The 13,473-nt window shown below is 46.0% G+C and overlaps 1 protein-coding gene across 3 annotated transcripts in view; it reads right to left on the bottom strand.

Moving 5' to 3' along the window:
- cdkl5 (cyclin dependent kinase like 5) overlaps positions 1-13,473 on the bottom strand; it is a 180,523-nt gene that overhangs the window by 150,774 nt on the left and 16,276 nt on the right. For all 3 annotated transcript variants that reach the window (XM_070893967.1, XM_070893969.1, XM_070893968.1), the window contains exons 2-3: positions 10,152-10,385; positions 7,091-7,125 (exon numbers count right to left, since the gene is read on the bottom strand). In XM_070893967.1, the coding sequence (XP_070750068.1) occupies positions 7,091-7,125; positions 10,152-10,215 (99 nt within the window). In that variant the 5' untranslated portion in view covers positions 10,216-10,385. The remainder of the gene's footprint in view (positions 1-7,090; positions 7,126-10,151; positions 10,386-13,473) is intronic.

The following is a 13,473-nucleotide window of genomic DNA, read 5'->3' as shown; positions in this document are numbered from 1 at the left end:
GTTTTCAGCGAGGGGAGGGGGAGAGAGAGAGAGGGGAGCAGAGGGAGAGAGAGGGGGGGCAGAAGGGAAAAGGAGATATGGGGGGGGGGAAAGGAGATATGGGGGGGGGGGGGGGAAGGAGATATGGGGGGGGGGGAAGGAGATATGGGGGGGGGGAAGGAGATATGGGGGGGGGGAAGGAGATATGGGGGGGGGAAGGAGATATGGGGGGGGGGAAGGAGATATGGGGGGGGGAAGGAGATATGGGGGGGGGGGAAGGAGATATGGGGGGGGAAGGGAGATATGGGGGGGGGAAAGGAGAATATGGGGGGGGAAAGGAGATATGGGGGGGGGGGGGAAAGGAGATATGGGGGGGGGGGAAGGAGATATGGGGGGGGGGAAAGGAGATATGGGGGGGGGGAAAGGAGATATGGGGGGGGGGAAAGGAGATATGGGGGGGGGGGGAAAGGAGATATGGGGGGGGGGGGGAAAGGAGATATGGGGGGGGGGGGAAAGGAGATATGGGGGGGGGGGAAAGGAGATATGGGGGGGGGGGGAAAGGAGATATGGGGGGGGGGGGAAAGGAGATATGGGGGGGGGGGGAAAGGAGATATGGGGGGGGGGGAAAGGAGATATGGGGGGGGGGGGAAAGGAGATATGGGGGGGGGGAAAGGAGATATGGGGGGGGGGAAAGGAGATATGGGGGGGGGGGGAAAGGAGATATGGGGGGGGGGGAAGGAGATATGGAGGGGGGGGAAGGAGATATGGGGGGGGGAAGGAGATATGGGGGGGGGGAAAGGAGATATGGGGGGGGGAAGGAAGATATGGGGGGGGGGGGGGGAAGGAGATATGGGGGGGGGGAAGGAGATATGGGGGGGGAGGGAAGAGATATGGGGGGGGGGAAAAGGAGATATGAGGGGGGGGGAAAGGAGATATGGGGGGGGGGGAAAGGAGATATGGGGGGGGGGGAAAGGAGATATGGGGGGGGGGGGGAAAGGAGATATGGGGGGGGGGGGAAAGGAGATATGGGGGGGGGGGAAGGAGGAAGGGGGGGGGAGGAAGAAGATTCGGGGGGGGGGGGGGGGGGGGAGGAGGCTGAACGGGCCGGGCCAGAGGACTTCAGGCAGGGGCCCGTCCCCAGCACCAGATTTACAGGTAGGTGGCATTGGGTCGGGTCAGGAGGGGATGGTGGGAGGAGGTCGGTTCGGTTCGGGTTGGGGGGAGGGAGGGAGAGGGAGGTCAGGTCGGGTCCAGTCGGGGCGGGGGGGGGGGCGGGGGGGAGCGGGGAGTCGGGTTGGTCCGGTCCGGAGGCAGGGGGGGGGTCGGGGGGGGGGGAGCAGGAGTCGGGTCGGGTCCGGAGGGGGGAGAAGCGGGAGTCGAGTCGGGTCCGCAGGAAGCAGGAGCTGGCCGTGGGAGGAGCCTTATTCACGCAGCCCCAGTGAGGCCATTCGGCCAGGGCTAGGGGCTGCGTGCTTCGGCTCCTCCCACAGAGTTTTGGCCGCCTGGAGCTATTGCACATGTGCGCCCACTGCAGCGCGCATGTGCAGAGGTCCCGGCACTATTTTTCAGCGCGGGACCTAGCTCCGCCCACTATAGCTCCTGCTACGCTGTACCAAGGGCCAGAGGACCTGCAGGGAGCTGGAGAATCTGGAAGGTTTTTTTTAGGCGCACTTTGTGGCGCGAAAAAACAGGCGTCCAGGTCAGGACTGCGCCGTTCTAGGCGCGGCTCGAAACTTGGGCCCTTTGCTTCCTGTCTGCCAACCATTTCTCTATCCACGTCAATACATTACCCCCAATACCATGTGCCTTAATTTTGCACACTAATCTCTTGTGTGGGACCATGTCAAAAGACTTTTTGAAAGTCCAAATACACCAATGTGACCGGGGAGGACGGAGAGAGGGAGGGGAGGGAGATGGGAATGGAGAGGAGGGAGAGCGTGGGGAGTGGGGAATGGGGAATGGAGGAGGGATAAAAAAAAAAAAAAATTTTTAAGGAAAAAAGGAAAAATAAAAATCAGTTGTTAACCTGTGGAATTCCCTGCCTCTGAGAGTTGTTGATGCCAGTTCATTGGCTATATTCAAGAGGGAGTTAGATATAGCCCTTACGGCTAAAGGGATCAAGGGGTATGGAGAGAAAGCAGGAAAGGGATACTGATGGAATGATCAGCCATGATCATATTGAATGGTGGTGCAGGCTTGAAGGGCCGAATGGCCTACTCCTGCACCTATTTTCTTTGTTTCTAAGTTTACATCCACTGGTTCTCCCTTCTCCACTCTACTAGTTACATCCTCAAAAATTCTAGATTTGTCAAGCATGATTTCCCCTTCATAAATCCATGCCGACTTGGACCTGCTTTCCAAATGCGATGCTATCACATCTTTAATAATTAATTCCAGCATTTTCCCCACCACCGGTATGTCAGGCTACCGGTCTATAATTCCCCGTTTTCTCTCTCCCTTCTTTTTTAAAAAGTGGATTACATTAGCTACCCTCCAATCCATAGGAACTGATCCAAAGTCGATAGAATGTTGGAAAATAACCACCAGTGCATCCACTATTTCTTGGGCCACTTCCTTAAGTACTCTGGGATGCAGACGATCAGGCCCTGGGGATTTATCAATCCCATCAATTTCCCTAACATAATTTCCTGATGAATAAGGATTTCCTTTAGTTCCTCTTTCTCACTAGATTCTTGGTCCCCTAGTATTTCCGGAAGATTATTTGTGTCTTCCTTCATGAAGACAGAACCAAAGTATTTGTTCAATTGGTCTGCCATTTCTTTGTTCCCCATTATAAATTCATCTGATTCTGACTGCAAGGGACCTACGTTGGTCTTCACTAATCTTTTTCTCTTCACATATCTATCGAAGCTTTTGCAATCAGTTTTTATGTTCCCTGCAAGCTTACTCTCATACTCTATTTTCCCCCTCCTAATTAAACCCTTTGTCCTCCTCTGCCAAATTCTAAATTTCTCCCAGTCCTCAGGTTTGCTGCTTTTTCTGACCAATTTATATGCCTCTTCCTTGGATTTAACACTATCCCTAATTTCCCTCGTTAGCCACGGTTGAACCACCTTCCCAGTTTTATTTTTACGCCAGACAGGGATGTACAATTGTTGAAGTTCATCCATGTGATCTTTAAATGTCTGCCATTGCCTATCCACCGTCAAACCTTTAAATGTAATTTGCCAGTCTATTCTAGCCAATTCGCGTCTCATACCATCGAAGTTACTTTTCCTTACGATCCGGACCCTAGTCTCTGAATTAACTGTCACTCTCCATCTCAATAAAGAATTCTACCATATTATGGTCACTCTTCCCCAAGGGGCCTCACACAACAAGATTGCTAATTAATCTTCTCTCATTACACTACACCCAGTCTAGGATGGCCAGCCATCCTAGTTGGTTCCTCGACATATTGGTCTAGAAAACCATCCCTTATACATTCCAGGAAATCCTCCTCCACCGTATTGCTACCAGTTTGGCTAGCCCAATCTATATGTAGATTATCTTGTGCTCTAACAACACTCAAGAAGTTTGACACCATCCAGGAAAATGTAGTCGCTTGTCACCCCATCCACTACCTTAAACATTCACTCCCTCCACCACTGGCACACCATGACTGCAGTGTGTACTATCGACAGGAAGCACTGCAGCAACTCAACAAGGCTTCTTCAACAGCACCTCCCAAACCCGCAACCTTCACCACCTAGAAGAACATGGGCGCTTGGAAACGCCACCACCTCCAAGCCATACGCCATCCTGACTTGAAAATATATCGCCGTTCCTTCATCGTCTCTCGGTTAAATTTCTTTAATTCCCTACCCAACAGCACTGTGGGAGTACCTTCACCACACTGACTGCAGCGGTTCAATAGAGGCAAAACAGGTAGCAGCTTGGGGTAGTGACCTTCATCAGAACACAGTGCTGGTGGAGCAGTCTGCACCCCTGGGTGTCAACATTCTCTCAAGCTTCTGGACTGCTGGCACCTGCTCTGCTTTGTCAGTTGTTTTTCGTGCCTCCATTTCTACTCACTTTAACCTCAACCTCCTCAGCTATTCATACATTGTGTCTCAGAAATGTCTCCACTTATTTTGATTTCTTTCCTATTATCTTGTGCTATTATTTCTGTCATTTAACCATTTCCTATTTTCCACTTAAGCACTTCACAAGTTATTCTATTTCATCTCTCGAGGGCTTTTTCCCCTTCTTTATTTAAAAAGGAACAGGACAAAGGGAAGTATGTTTATCTGAACTATCTTCCAGCTATGATGAAGGGTCCACACCTGAAACATTAACTCCTCTATTCTCCCCACAGCTGTTGCCTAACCTAAGCATTTTGAGCATTATCTGTTTAAGTTTCAGATTTCCAGCATCTGCAGTTTTTTTAACACTATAAAAACATGTCTCTTGAAAACTGAGGGTTAAATAATGCTTCCAAGCCATGTACCATTTTGTGCAGAAACCTACAAAATATAGACGACCATCACTCTACTGAACTGCCAATCCTAAGCAGTTCTGCTGTAGAAAGGTACCGAGTGGCAGCCAAGTGTTAGTGCATAAACTAGAATTAAAGGGCCCAAGTTTCGAGCCGCGCCTAGAACGGCGCAGTCCCGACCTGGACGCCCGTTTTTCGCGCCACAAAGTGCGCCTAAAAAAAACCTCCAGATTCTCTAGCTCCCTGCAGGACCTCTGGCCCTCGGCGCAGCGCAGCAGGAGCTGTAGAGGGCGGAGCCAGGTCCCTGCGCTGAAAACAGTGCCGGGACTTCTGCACATGTGTGCTACAATGGGCGCGCATGTGCAGTAGCTCCAGGCGCCCAAAACTGTGTGGGAGAGGCTGAAGCACGCAGCCCCTAGCCCTGGCCGAATGGCCTCACTGGGGCTGCGTGAATAAGGCTCCTCTCCCAAGGCCAGCTCCTGCTTCCTCCCGACCCGACTCGACTCCAGCTTCCCGCCTCCGGACCGGACCCGACACCGACCTGACTCCCGCTTTCCCCCCCCCGCCCCTGGACCGGACCAGACCCCTGCTCTTCCCCCTCCACCCGGACCGGACTGGACCCGACCCGACTCCCACCCCCCCCCGGAATGGATCCGACCTGACCTCCCTCTCCCCGAACCGACCTCCCTCCCTCCCACCACTCCCCCGACCCGCGCTCCTCCCCGACCCAACACCACCTACCTGTAAATCTGGTGCTGGGGACGGGCCCTGCCCGAAGTCTCGGGCCCGGCCCGATCAGCCTCCCTCCCCCTTCTCCTTTCCCCCCCCCCCCAAATCTCCTTTCCCCCCCCCAAATCTCCTTTCCATACCCCTCTTCCCCCCCCCCCAAATCTCCTCCCCCTCCCCAAATCTCCTCCCCCCCCATCTCCCCTTTATCCCCTTCTCCCCCATCCCTCCGCTCCCCCCCTTCCTCCCCCCCCTGTCAGAAACAGACACTGACAGACAGAGAATGAGAGACACACACAGACAGAGAGAGATAGAGACACTGACAGAGACACACTTTGGGGGGGAGGGGGGGGGGGCATCCCAGCACGCTGTTGGAAGGCTCCCGGTGCTGCAGTCGGTAAGTAGAAAATGTTTTATTTATTGATTTTAAAAAAAAATTATTTCTTATTAATTTTTTTTGATTGATTTATTGGTTGATTTATTGATGTATTTATCATTTATTATTGATGATGGTTCTTTATTTGTAAAACTGAAGTGTTTAATGTTTGTAAACTTCCCTTTAAACCCCTCCCCCCCATTCCCTACGCCTGATTTGTAACCTATGCCTGATTTTCTAAAGTGTAGACAAGGTTTTTTCGAGCGTACAAAAATCTTCACTTACTCCATTCTAAGTTAGTTTGGAGTAAGTTTTCACTGACGAAACTTTGAAAACAGGCCCCCTTTTGAAAAAAAAATTCTGTTCCAAAGTGAAACTGTTCTAACTGACTAGAACTGGAGCAAACTAAATGACGAGAATTCCGATTTCTAAGATACTCCGTTCTACACCAGTTGCTCCTAAAAATCAGGAGCAAATCATGTGGAAACTTGGGGCCATTGACACTTCTACTTTACCAGGGTGACATTGATTGTGTCATCACTGCCGTGAGGTCTGCCATCTGCAATCATAAACAATTCAAACGCTATACAGCCAATGGCAGAACACATACTCTTTTTAATGGGTCTCATAATCTGCTACCATGGCCTGCCATATGCACTGAGCAGGTTCAATGTGTTTGCATCATGATGCAAAACACTATTGTAGCATGAGTACACTGATACAGCATCAAATTCCCAGGTCTCCTCCCCCCACCCCCCCGTCAGTTGCTCTAGAACACATTACAGTGCATGGACTAGATTTAAAATTTGCTCTACAGAGAGCGCAGAGCCAGATGGTAGTATATCAGGATCTGGGCTAAAGGTAAAAGTGGATTAAAATTAAGAGGACAACTCATCCTGTGCTATTCTCATACATGGTGATTGTAATGACAGGTTGGGGCCTGCCTACAGTTGGTACATTGCTGAGGCAAACCCCACTAAAAAATGTCACATACTCTCAAATTCTTCCATCTGTTGAAATCCCTCCCTTTTTTTTTACTTCAATGAAAAGGAAAATGTTTAGCAGGTGGTTAATCTGCGAACAGCCATTTCCCACCCTCCAACCCCATCCCACCGAAGTTGAAAATAACCTCCATGGTGTTTTTCAAGGAAACCATTTACACTATGCAATAAGTGGTATTGAAAATATCAGGTAAACATAAGGCAAAGTTTTCAATTCGTAATTTCTTGATGTTGCAGTTCAGCTCATAATTTATTTTCTCCCTCTGTAAACCATAATTCTTCATTCCGGCACTACCCATATTTGGCAATTAGGCAGATTTTGACTTGCACTATCTTGTGCATCAAAATTTCCCAAAATTTGTCAATGTTGATAATCTAAGATATGAATCCTAAAAGTAGAATTTAACTTTAAACAGAACTAACTTATTATGCACATTAAGCATATGTACCAACCAATATAATGACATTATTACTGGATGGATATACCAATAGAGGGGTTGAATTGTGAATTTTGAATTCTATTAGCTGCAAAGTTTTATTTGCCAAAAAGGCTTGAATATATCCACTAACCTTGTGCCTGCATTTTAGTACCACCCCATAGGCTCCTGCAAAAGAAGAAAAAGAAATATGCCTCAGATTATTGATATCAAATATCTTAAACATTTATTTTTCCCGTTTTCAACTCGCTGCCAGGTTCCAATTTCATAGACACTGATCACGTTCCAGTATATTGCCCAACTAGGGATTATTCACGCAGCAGAGTGGCAGCAGGCTATGCGATCTCAGGTAGCATCATAAGCCAGCCCGATCTGGTTCTTATTCGATGTCAATACAAGCACACCATCTAGGGCTACCTGCATAGCGATCAGGAGTGGAACACTGACTTATGTCTCCTTGCCTATTCCAGAAGCACTGAGCTCATTTCTTGCCCTGACTGAGATCAGCTAACATAGCACAGACTCTGAAGGATCTAGCCCAAGACATTCCTGGTCAGTATGGCTCAGCTACTAAATTGACAATCTTGCTTCAGCTGGGTTTTGGAAAAACACGATGGGAGGAAAATTAAAATGTTCAAAAGAAACTTTCAATAATAACAGAAATACATGTTTCTTTATTGCTTTACCAATTTTGTGTCAAAATACAGAATACAAATTTGCAGTGAGTTCTTGAACTCAACTTTACATTAACAAAGGAAGGAAAATTAAATCAATTGGATGGCACAACTGCCTGGACTATTCTCAGGTACTCCATCAATTCCTGAGCTGCACTGACACAACCCAAGCAGGTCACCAAACAACATTCAAGTAAACAGGGAACCTCTGGAAAGTAGAATATTTTAAAAGGAAGAATGAAACTGGAAAGAAACAGAATAAAATTCTTATTAAATATGGAATTTCTGATCTGGAGTAATAATTACCTATATACATATATAAGCTTTTAGTGCAAAAAATGCTTAAAAGTCATTTGAGCCAAACAATCAAACTCATTTCTGGAGCAGACATTAAATAATTTAAAAATTTATAATTTCGAATTAAACATACTTTTAAAGCCAATCACATCAATTCTGCCACCAAACAAAAAAGCCCAATTTAGAATTTGGTATTCAGATACTGAAGACACGATGAATTTACTAGAGCGGAGCATCTCGCCCATGCCCCATTCCTCACCCTTCATCTCGAAAAACATTTGCACCACAAATTAATGGAACTGCTAGTTGATAATAACATGACGAGGTCAATTGGGCATCTGGAACCTCAGTGAACGACAGGACTTGCAGTCCCTCTCCCTGGCAACCGTCTGAGACTGAACTAGACTGTTCGCAATCTTGATGTCATATTTGACACCGAGATCAGCTTCCGACTACATACCCGAACCATTACTAAGACAGCCTATTTCCACCTCCGGAGCATCGCCCGACTCCGCCCTGCCTCAGCTAATCTTTGGCTGAAACTCCCATCCATGCCTTTGTTACCTCTAGACTTGACCATTCCAATGAACACCTGGCCGGCCTCCCACGTACTACTCTCCATAATCTTGAAGTGATCCAAAACTCTGCTGCTCGTTCCCTCACACGCACCTAGTCCCATTCCTCCATCACCCCTGTGTCCTCTGGCCTACATTGACTCCCAGTTAAGCAACGTCTCGATTTTAAAATTCTCATCCTTGTTTTCAAATCCATGGCCTCAAACCTCCCCTATCTCTAATCTCATCCAATCCCACAACCCTCAGATATCTGCGCTCCACTAATTCTGGCCTCTTGAGCATCCCCCCATGTTAAAAGTTCCACTATAGGTGGCCGTGCCTTCAGTTGCCAAGGCCCTAAGCTCTGGAATTCCCTGCCTAAACCTTCCGCCTCTACACCCCTTTCCTCCTTTAAGACGCTCCTTAAAAGCTACCTCTTTTCATCTGCCCTAATTTCTCCTTATATGGCTCAGTGTCAAATTTTGTTTTATAATGCTATGAAGTGCTTTGGAACATTTTACTTTGTTAAAGGCTTTAAATAAATACATATTGTTGTTGTATCACCATATCCTTTTAATTCAAGGATACAGAAAATAACCGAAATGACAGACGGAAATCGGGTGAAATAGAGTAAAATCAGCTACAGAAAAATAAATAAAGAGGGAAAGAAAGATTGGATTAAAAAGAGTGAAACAAACGAGGCAAATGAAAAGTAAGAAAAGATTAACAAATGTAAAATTGAAAAAAAACCTCTACGAACAATTTACCACCTGCAGGAATGAGACTCACCATTTAATTATTCCCTTTCTCGTCGGCACTCGGCGCGGCGGCCCCGACTTGCAAGTCGGGGCCTTCAAAAGGAGCAGAGTGGAGCACACCACTTCAAAAGGTGCAGCACAAGCCGGTTCAGGCTTGTGCTGGATTGGACATCACCAAAGTCCAGGTTACGGATTGGAGCGAGGGCAGGTACAGCAGGAAAGGCAAGGTTGAGGTGAAGAAGCGGCGAGAGATTGTAGAGCGACGTTCAACGAGGTCCAGAAGAGGTGTGTTATGGGGCCAAGAGGTGAGGGCTCAGGTGCAGCACGGGCCAGCCTACATTGCAATATGTGTACGCACTAGGTCCGTGCAACAGAGCTGGTCTCCAGTCGTCTCGGTTAACCCTTGCCACTGGACCAAGACCTAGCTCTGTCAAGCCCATGTGGTGGCTGGTATGCAACGGCCACCACACGTTAAAAAAATCCATGCACAGGCATCTTCCACCCTTCAACATGTAGTTCAGGACCTGAAATATTTGGTCCTTCATTGAAACACCTGCAAACTCATCCCCTTTTGGCGTGGAAGACAAATACCAGACTACCTTTCTGTAGTGAGTTTAATTTGTTTTAACAGCACCAATGCAGCTCTATCTTAAAACTCGTGGGGAGGTTGATGGCGAGCTCTGTTTTATGCAAGGCTAACGGATGAACGGTGCAAAGCATCCAGCAACATGATGATATGCTACTCCCACCGTATCTCCTTCTTCAGCACAAATGCTGTAAACACACAAACAACAGTGTGCGCCTTTAACTCGCCGTTATTTTTCCAGCAGAATCTGGGCCAATGTGCTAATCTGGGGAATGTTACATTAACATGAAAACTTGTTCACTTCAGTCAAGACTCGCAAACTTACCTTCACCAACAATGCCAAGGACTTCAAATTTATTCATCACATCACCAATGTCAGGAATCTTCATGAAGACAAATTTCTCTGACAAGTATGATCCCAAATCACATCATAGTTATGGATATTAGAAGTTAACTTGCTGCAGGCAGGTATCGTACAGTGTCCATGAAACCAGGAGGTCCAACAAATCAAATTCACATCCTTCATACTTGTCATAATCTAGCAGCAATGCCATTCCATCTGAAAGAAATAATGTTTATAATTACCAATTCTGAAACTATTCCTAGGGTACAAAATCCTATCATCACGGAAGGGATAGGCTTGTGTTTACTAATCTTGTTCCATAGAGGCAAGATAAGATTACAAATTAAACATGACATGAAACAATATGGTGGATTAACATTCCATCTTACTTGTACACCAAAATGCTGAGGCTACCTGAAGATCTTGCAGTTTTTGCACTAAAGCTGCGTTTCCTGTGCATGATGGCCATAGTTTTTGTAATTTGTACATGAAGAACAGTGAATATTTCCGTAATCCATCATGCAAAATAACCTATCCTTCAAGGTCCAACATCATCAAATAGTTTTTGCATTGTATTAAAAGCATGCTCCTGCGGGTTTTGAAAGTGGGCGGTGGTGGGTATATGGGTTGGAAAGAGACATAGAAACAGCATTTTATAAATACAGGAAGATGAATGAAGTTCAGCTGACTAGCCCCCAAAGTTTCACATTAAATTTAAGTCATCTGAATTTGGATTACGGTCATAAAATACAGTGCCATCCATCTAGGAGCTTCTACTTACTGAGTTTCGATTGACAGTACAAGCAAACAGATGAAATATTTATATAGATAACTTGTCATGAGGGATGCCACAAAGTGTCAAGAATAACCATTGAAAACATTGGCCCTTTTAGTTTTGCTCATTCAGTAAGCCATAAACATGGTTCAAATTAATATCCAACAGCCATCTGATCATAACCCGTGTTATTAATTATTCATACTCCACTGATCCTTCACCAATAATGTTTGGGACAAGTTGACTTCATGACCTCAATAACAGTCCAACATAAGATTTCCAAGGGAAAGTAGAGGGGACAGGGCAGACAATGAACAATCGCAGTGGGAATGGCAGGATCTATGAATTTTCCCATAACTTTTGTTCACTATTAACTATATTATTGCCAAGCACAGGAGGAAGGTAGCATCCAGCGGCTAGATATTCCATAGAACATTTCTAAAGCATGGAAATTTGCCATCCAATATTTCTACATCATCTATAAAAGGTACCTTTTCTGCCATTCAAGTACTCTCAAAATATTACATTCGGTGCAAAATGCTTTATGGACATGCTCATATGACTGCACTTATAGCTACATGGCTGCACTATGTTACAACATTTACCCACATTCACTACTGTCGCACTATTTGCAGAATCCGTTATTCTTTGTCAAAGCAAAAAATATTAATTTTCATTGCCATCATATTCATTTACTGTCACTTGTAATTACACTGTAGAACATTTCGAAAACATGTTTGTTATGCCGCGGCTGGTAGTTTTCCTTCTTCTTGCATGCACAGTTCCCAAGCCATGACTATAACATGTTGGTGAGACCACACTTGGAGTCCTGCGCACCTGCATTGAAGGCAGTTCAGAGAAGTTTCACGAGGTTGATTCCTAGGATGAAGAGGCTGTCTTATGAGGAAAGGTTGAGCTGATACTCATTGGAGTTTAGAAGAATGAGAGGTGATCTTATTGAAACACAAGATTCTGAGGGGGCTTGGCAGGGTAGATCTTGAGAGGATGTTTCCCCTCGTGGGGGAATCTAGAACTGGGGGCACAGATTCAGAATCAGGGGTCGCCCATTTAAGACGGAGATGAGGAGGAATTTCTTCTCTGAGGGTCGTGAATCTTCGAAATTCTCTACCTCAGAGAGCTGTGGACGCTGAGTCATTGAATATATTCACGGCTGAGATAGACAGATTTTTGAACTATAGGGAAGGCAAAAGTTATGGGGAACAGGCAGGAAAGTGAAGCTGAGGCCACGATCAGATCAGCCATGATCTTATTGATTGGCGGAGCAGGCTCGAGTGCCGTATGATTTACTCCTGCTCCTATTTCTTATGTTCTTATAGCATGCCTGGAGACAATATTCTCAAACAGATTGCTGAAAGATGTACGGGGTCATTATGGAATGACTTGGCCTCCATTTTCCCTACTTCTTTCTGGCAAGCATTGTATTCACTGGAGTTCAGAAGAATGAGAGGGGACCTCATAGAAACGTTTAAAATTCTGATGGGTTTAGACAGGTTAGATGCAGGAAGAATGTTCCCAATGTTGGGGAAGTCCAGAACCAGGGGTCACAGTCTAAGGATAAGGGGTAAGACATTTAGGACCGAGATGAGGAGAAACTTCTTCACCCAGAGAGTGGTGAACCTGTGGAATTCTCTACCACAGAAAGTAGTTGAGGCCAATTCACTAAATATATTCAAAAGGGAGTTAGATGAAGTCCTTACTACTCGAGGGATCAAGGGGTATGGCGAGAAAGCAGGAAGGGGGTACTGAAGTTTCATGTTCAGCCATGAACTCATTGAATGGCAGTGCAGGCTAGAAGGGCTGAATGGCCTGCTCCTACACCTATTTTCTATGTTTCTATGTTTCTAAGCACAACATTCTTCACTACACCTCAGCCATGGCACAGCCAACATCTGAGACTCATGCTGCAGAGAAGTAAGGTTATTTATATTTCTAAAACAAAGTTTCCACATATTATGGCACATTAAACCTATCCCAGCGAGAGCATGGAAATTTGTCTCTTCATTCCTGTCCTGTCAGTAAAGCATTCTATTACTTTGGGATAACTTTATAAAGCCATGCAATTTTGTTAAATACAATTTCTTCACATTTTCTCCAATTTAGGTATCTGGTGTGGTTCCATCTTTCAGCCATGATACCATAATATATAATCAGCGGCTTGAACAATTTTTACATCTGCTTGCACAAAAGCAGCCCCATCAGTGTTGACATGTTCCATGTGGTTCACAACTTCCCACTTATTTCAGCAGGGTGGCAGTAAACACTAGCCATCAATTCTTGATCATATAATGTGGTACTGTAATATCACAATTTTCACAAGCAATTCATGGAAGCTACAGTATCCAATGTGGAAAATTACAGCTGGAAGGTTTGGCTTCGATCTGCAGATATAACAAAAAAATACAACTAGCAATTATACAACGGACAGATGCTCTCCATATTGCACACCTACTGTAACATAGAAACATAGAAAATAGGTGCTGGAGTAGGCCATTCGGCCCTTCGAGCCTG

The sequence above is a fragment of the Pristiophorus japonicus genome, chromosome 11 (assembly GCF_044704955.1).
Source record: "Pristiophorus japonicus isolate sPriJap1 chromosome 11, sPriJap1.hap1, whole genome shotgun sequence".
In the NCBI taxonomy this organism is placed as follows: Eukaryota; Metazoa; Chordata; class Chondrichthyes; family Pristiophoridae; genus Pristiophorus; species Pristiophorus japonicus.
Note: the sequence above shows the minus strand (reverse complement) of the source record. Positions and strands in the feature narration are given on the sequence as shown.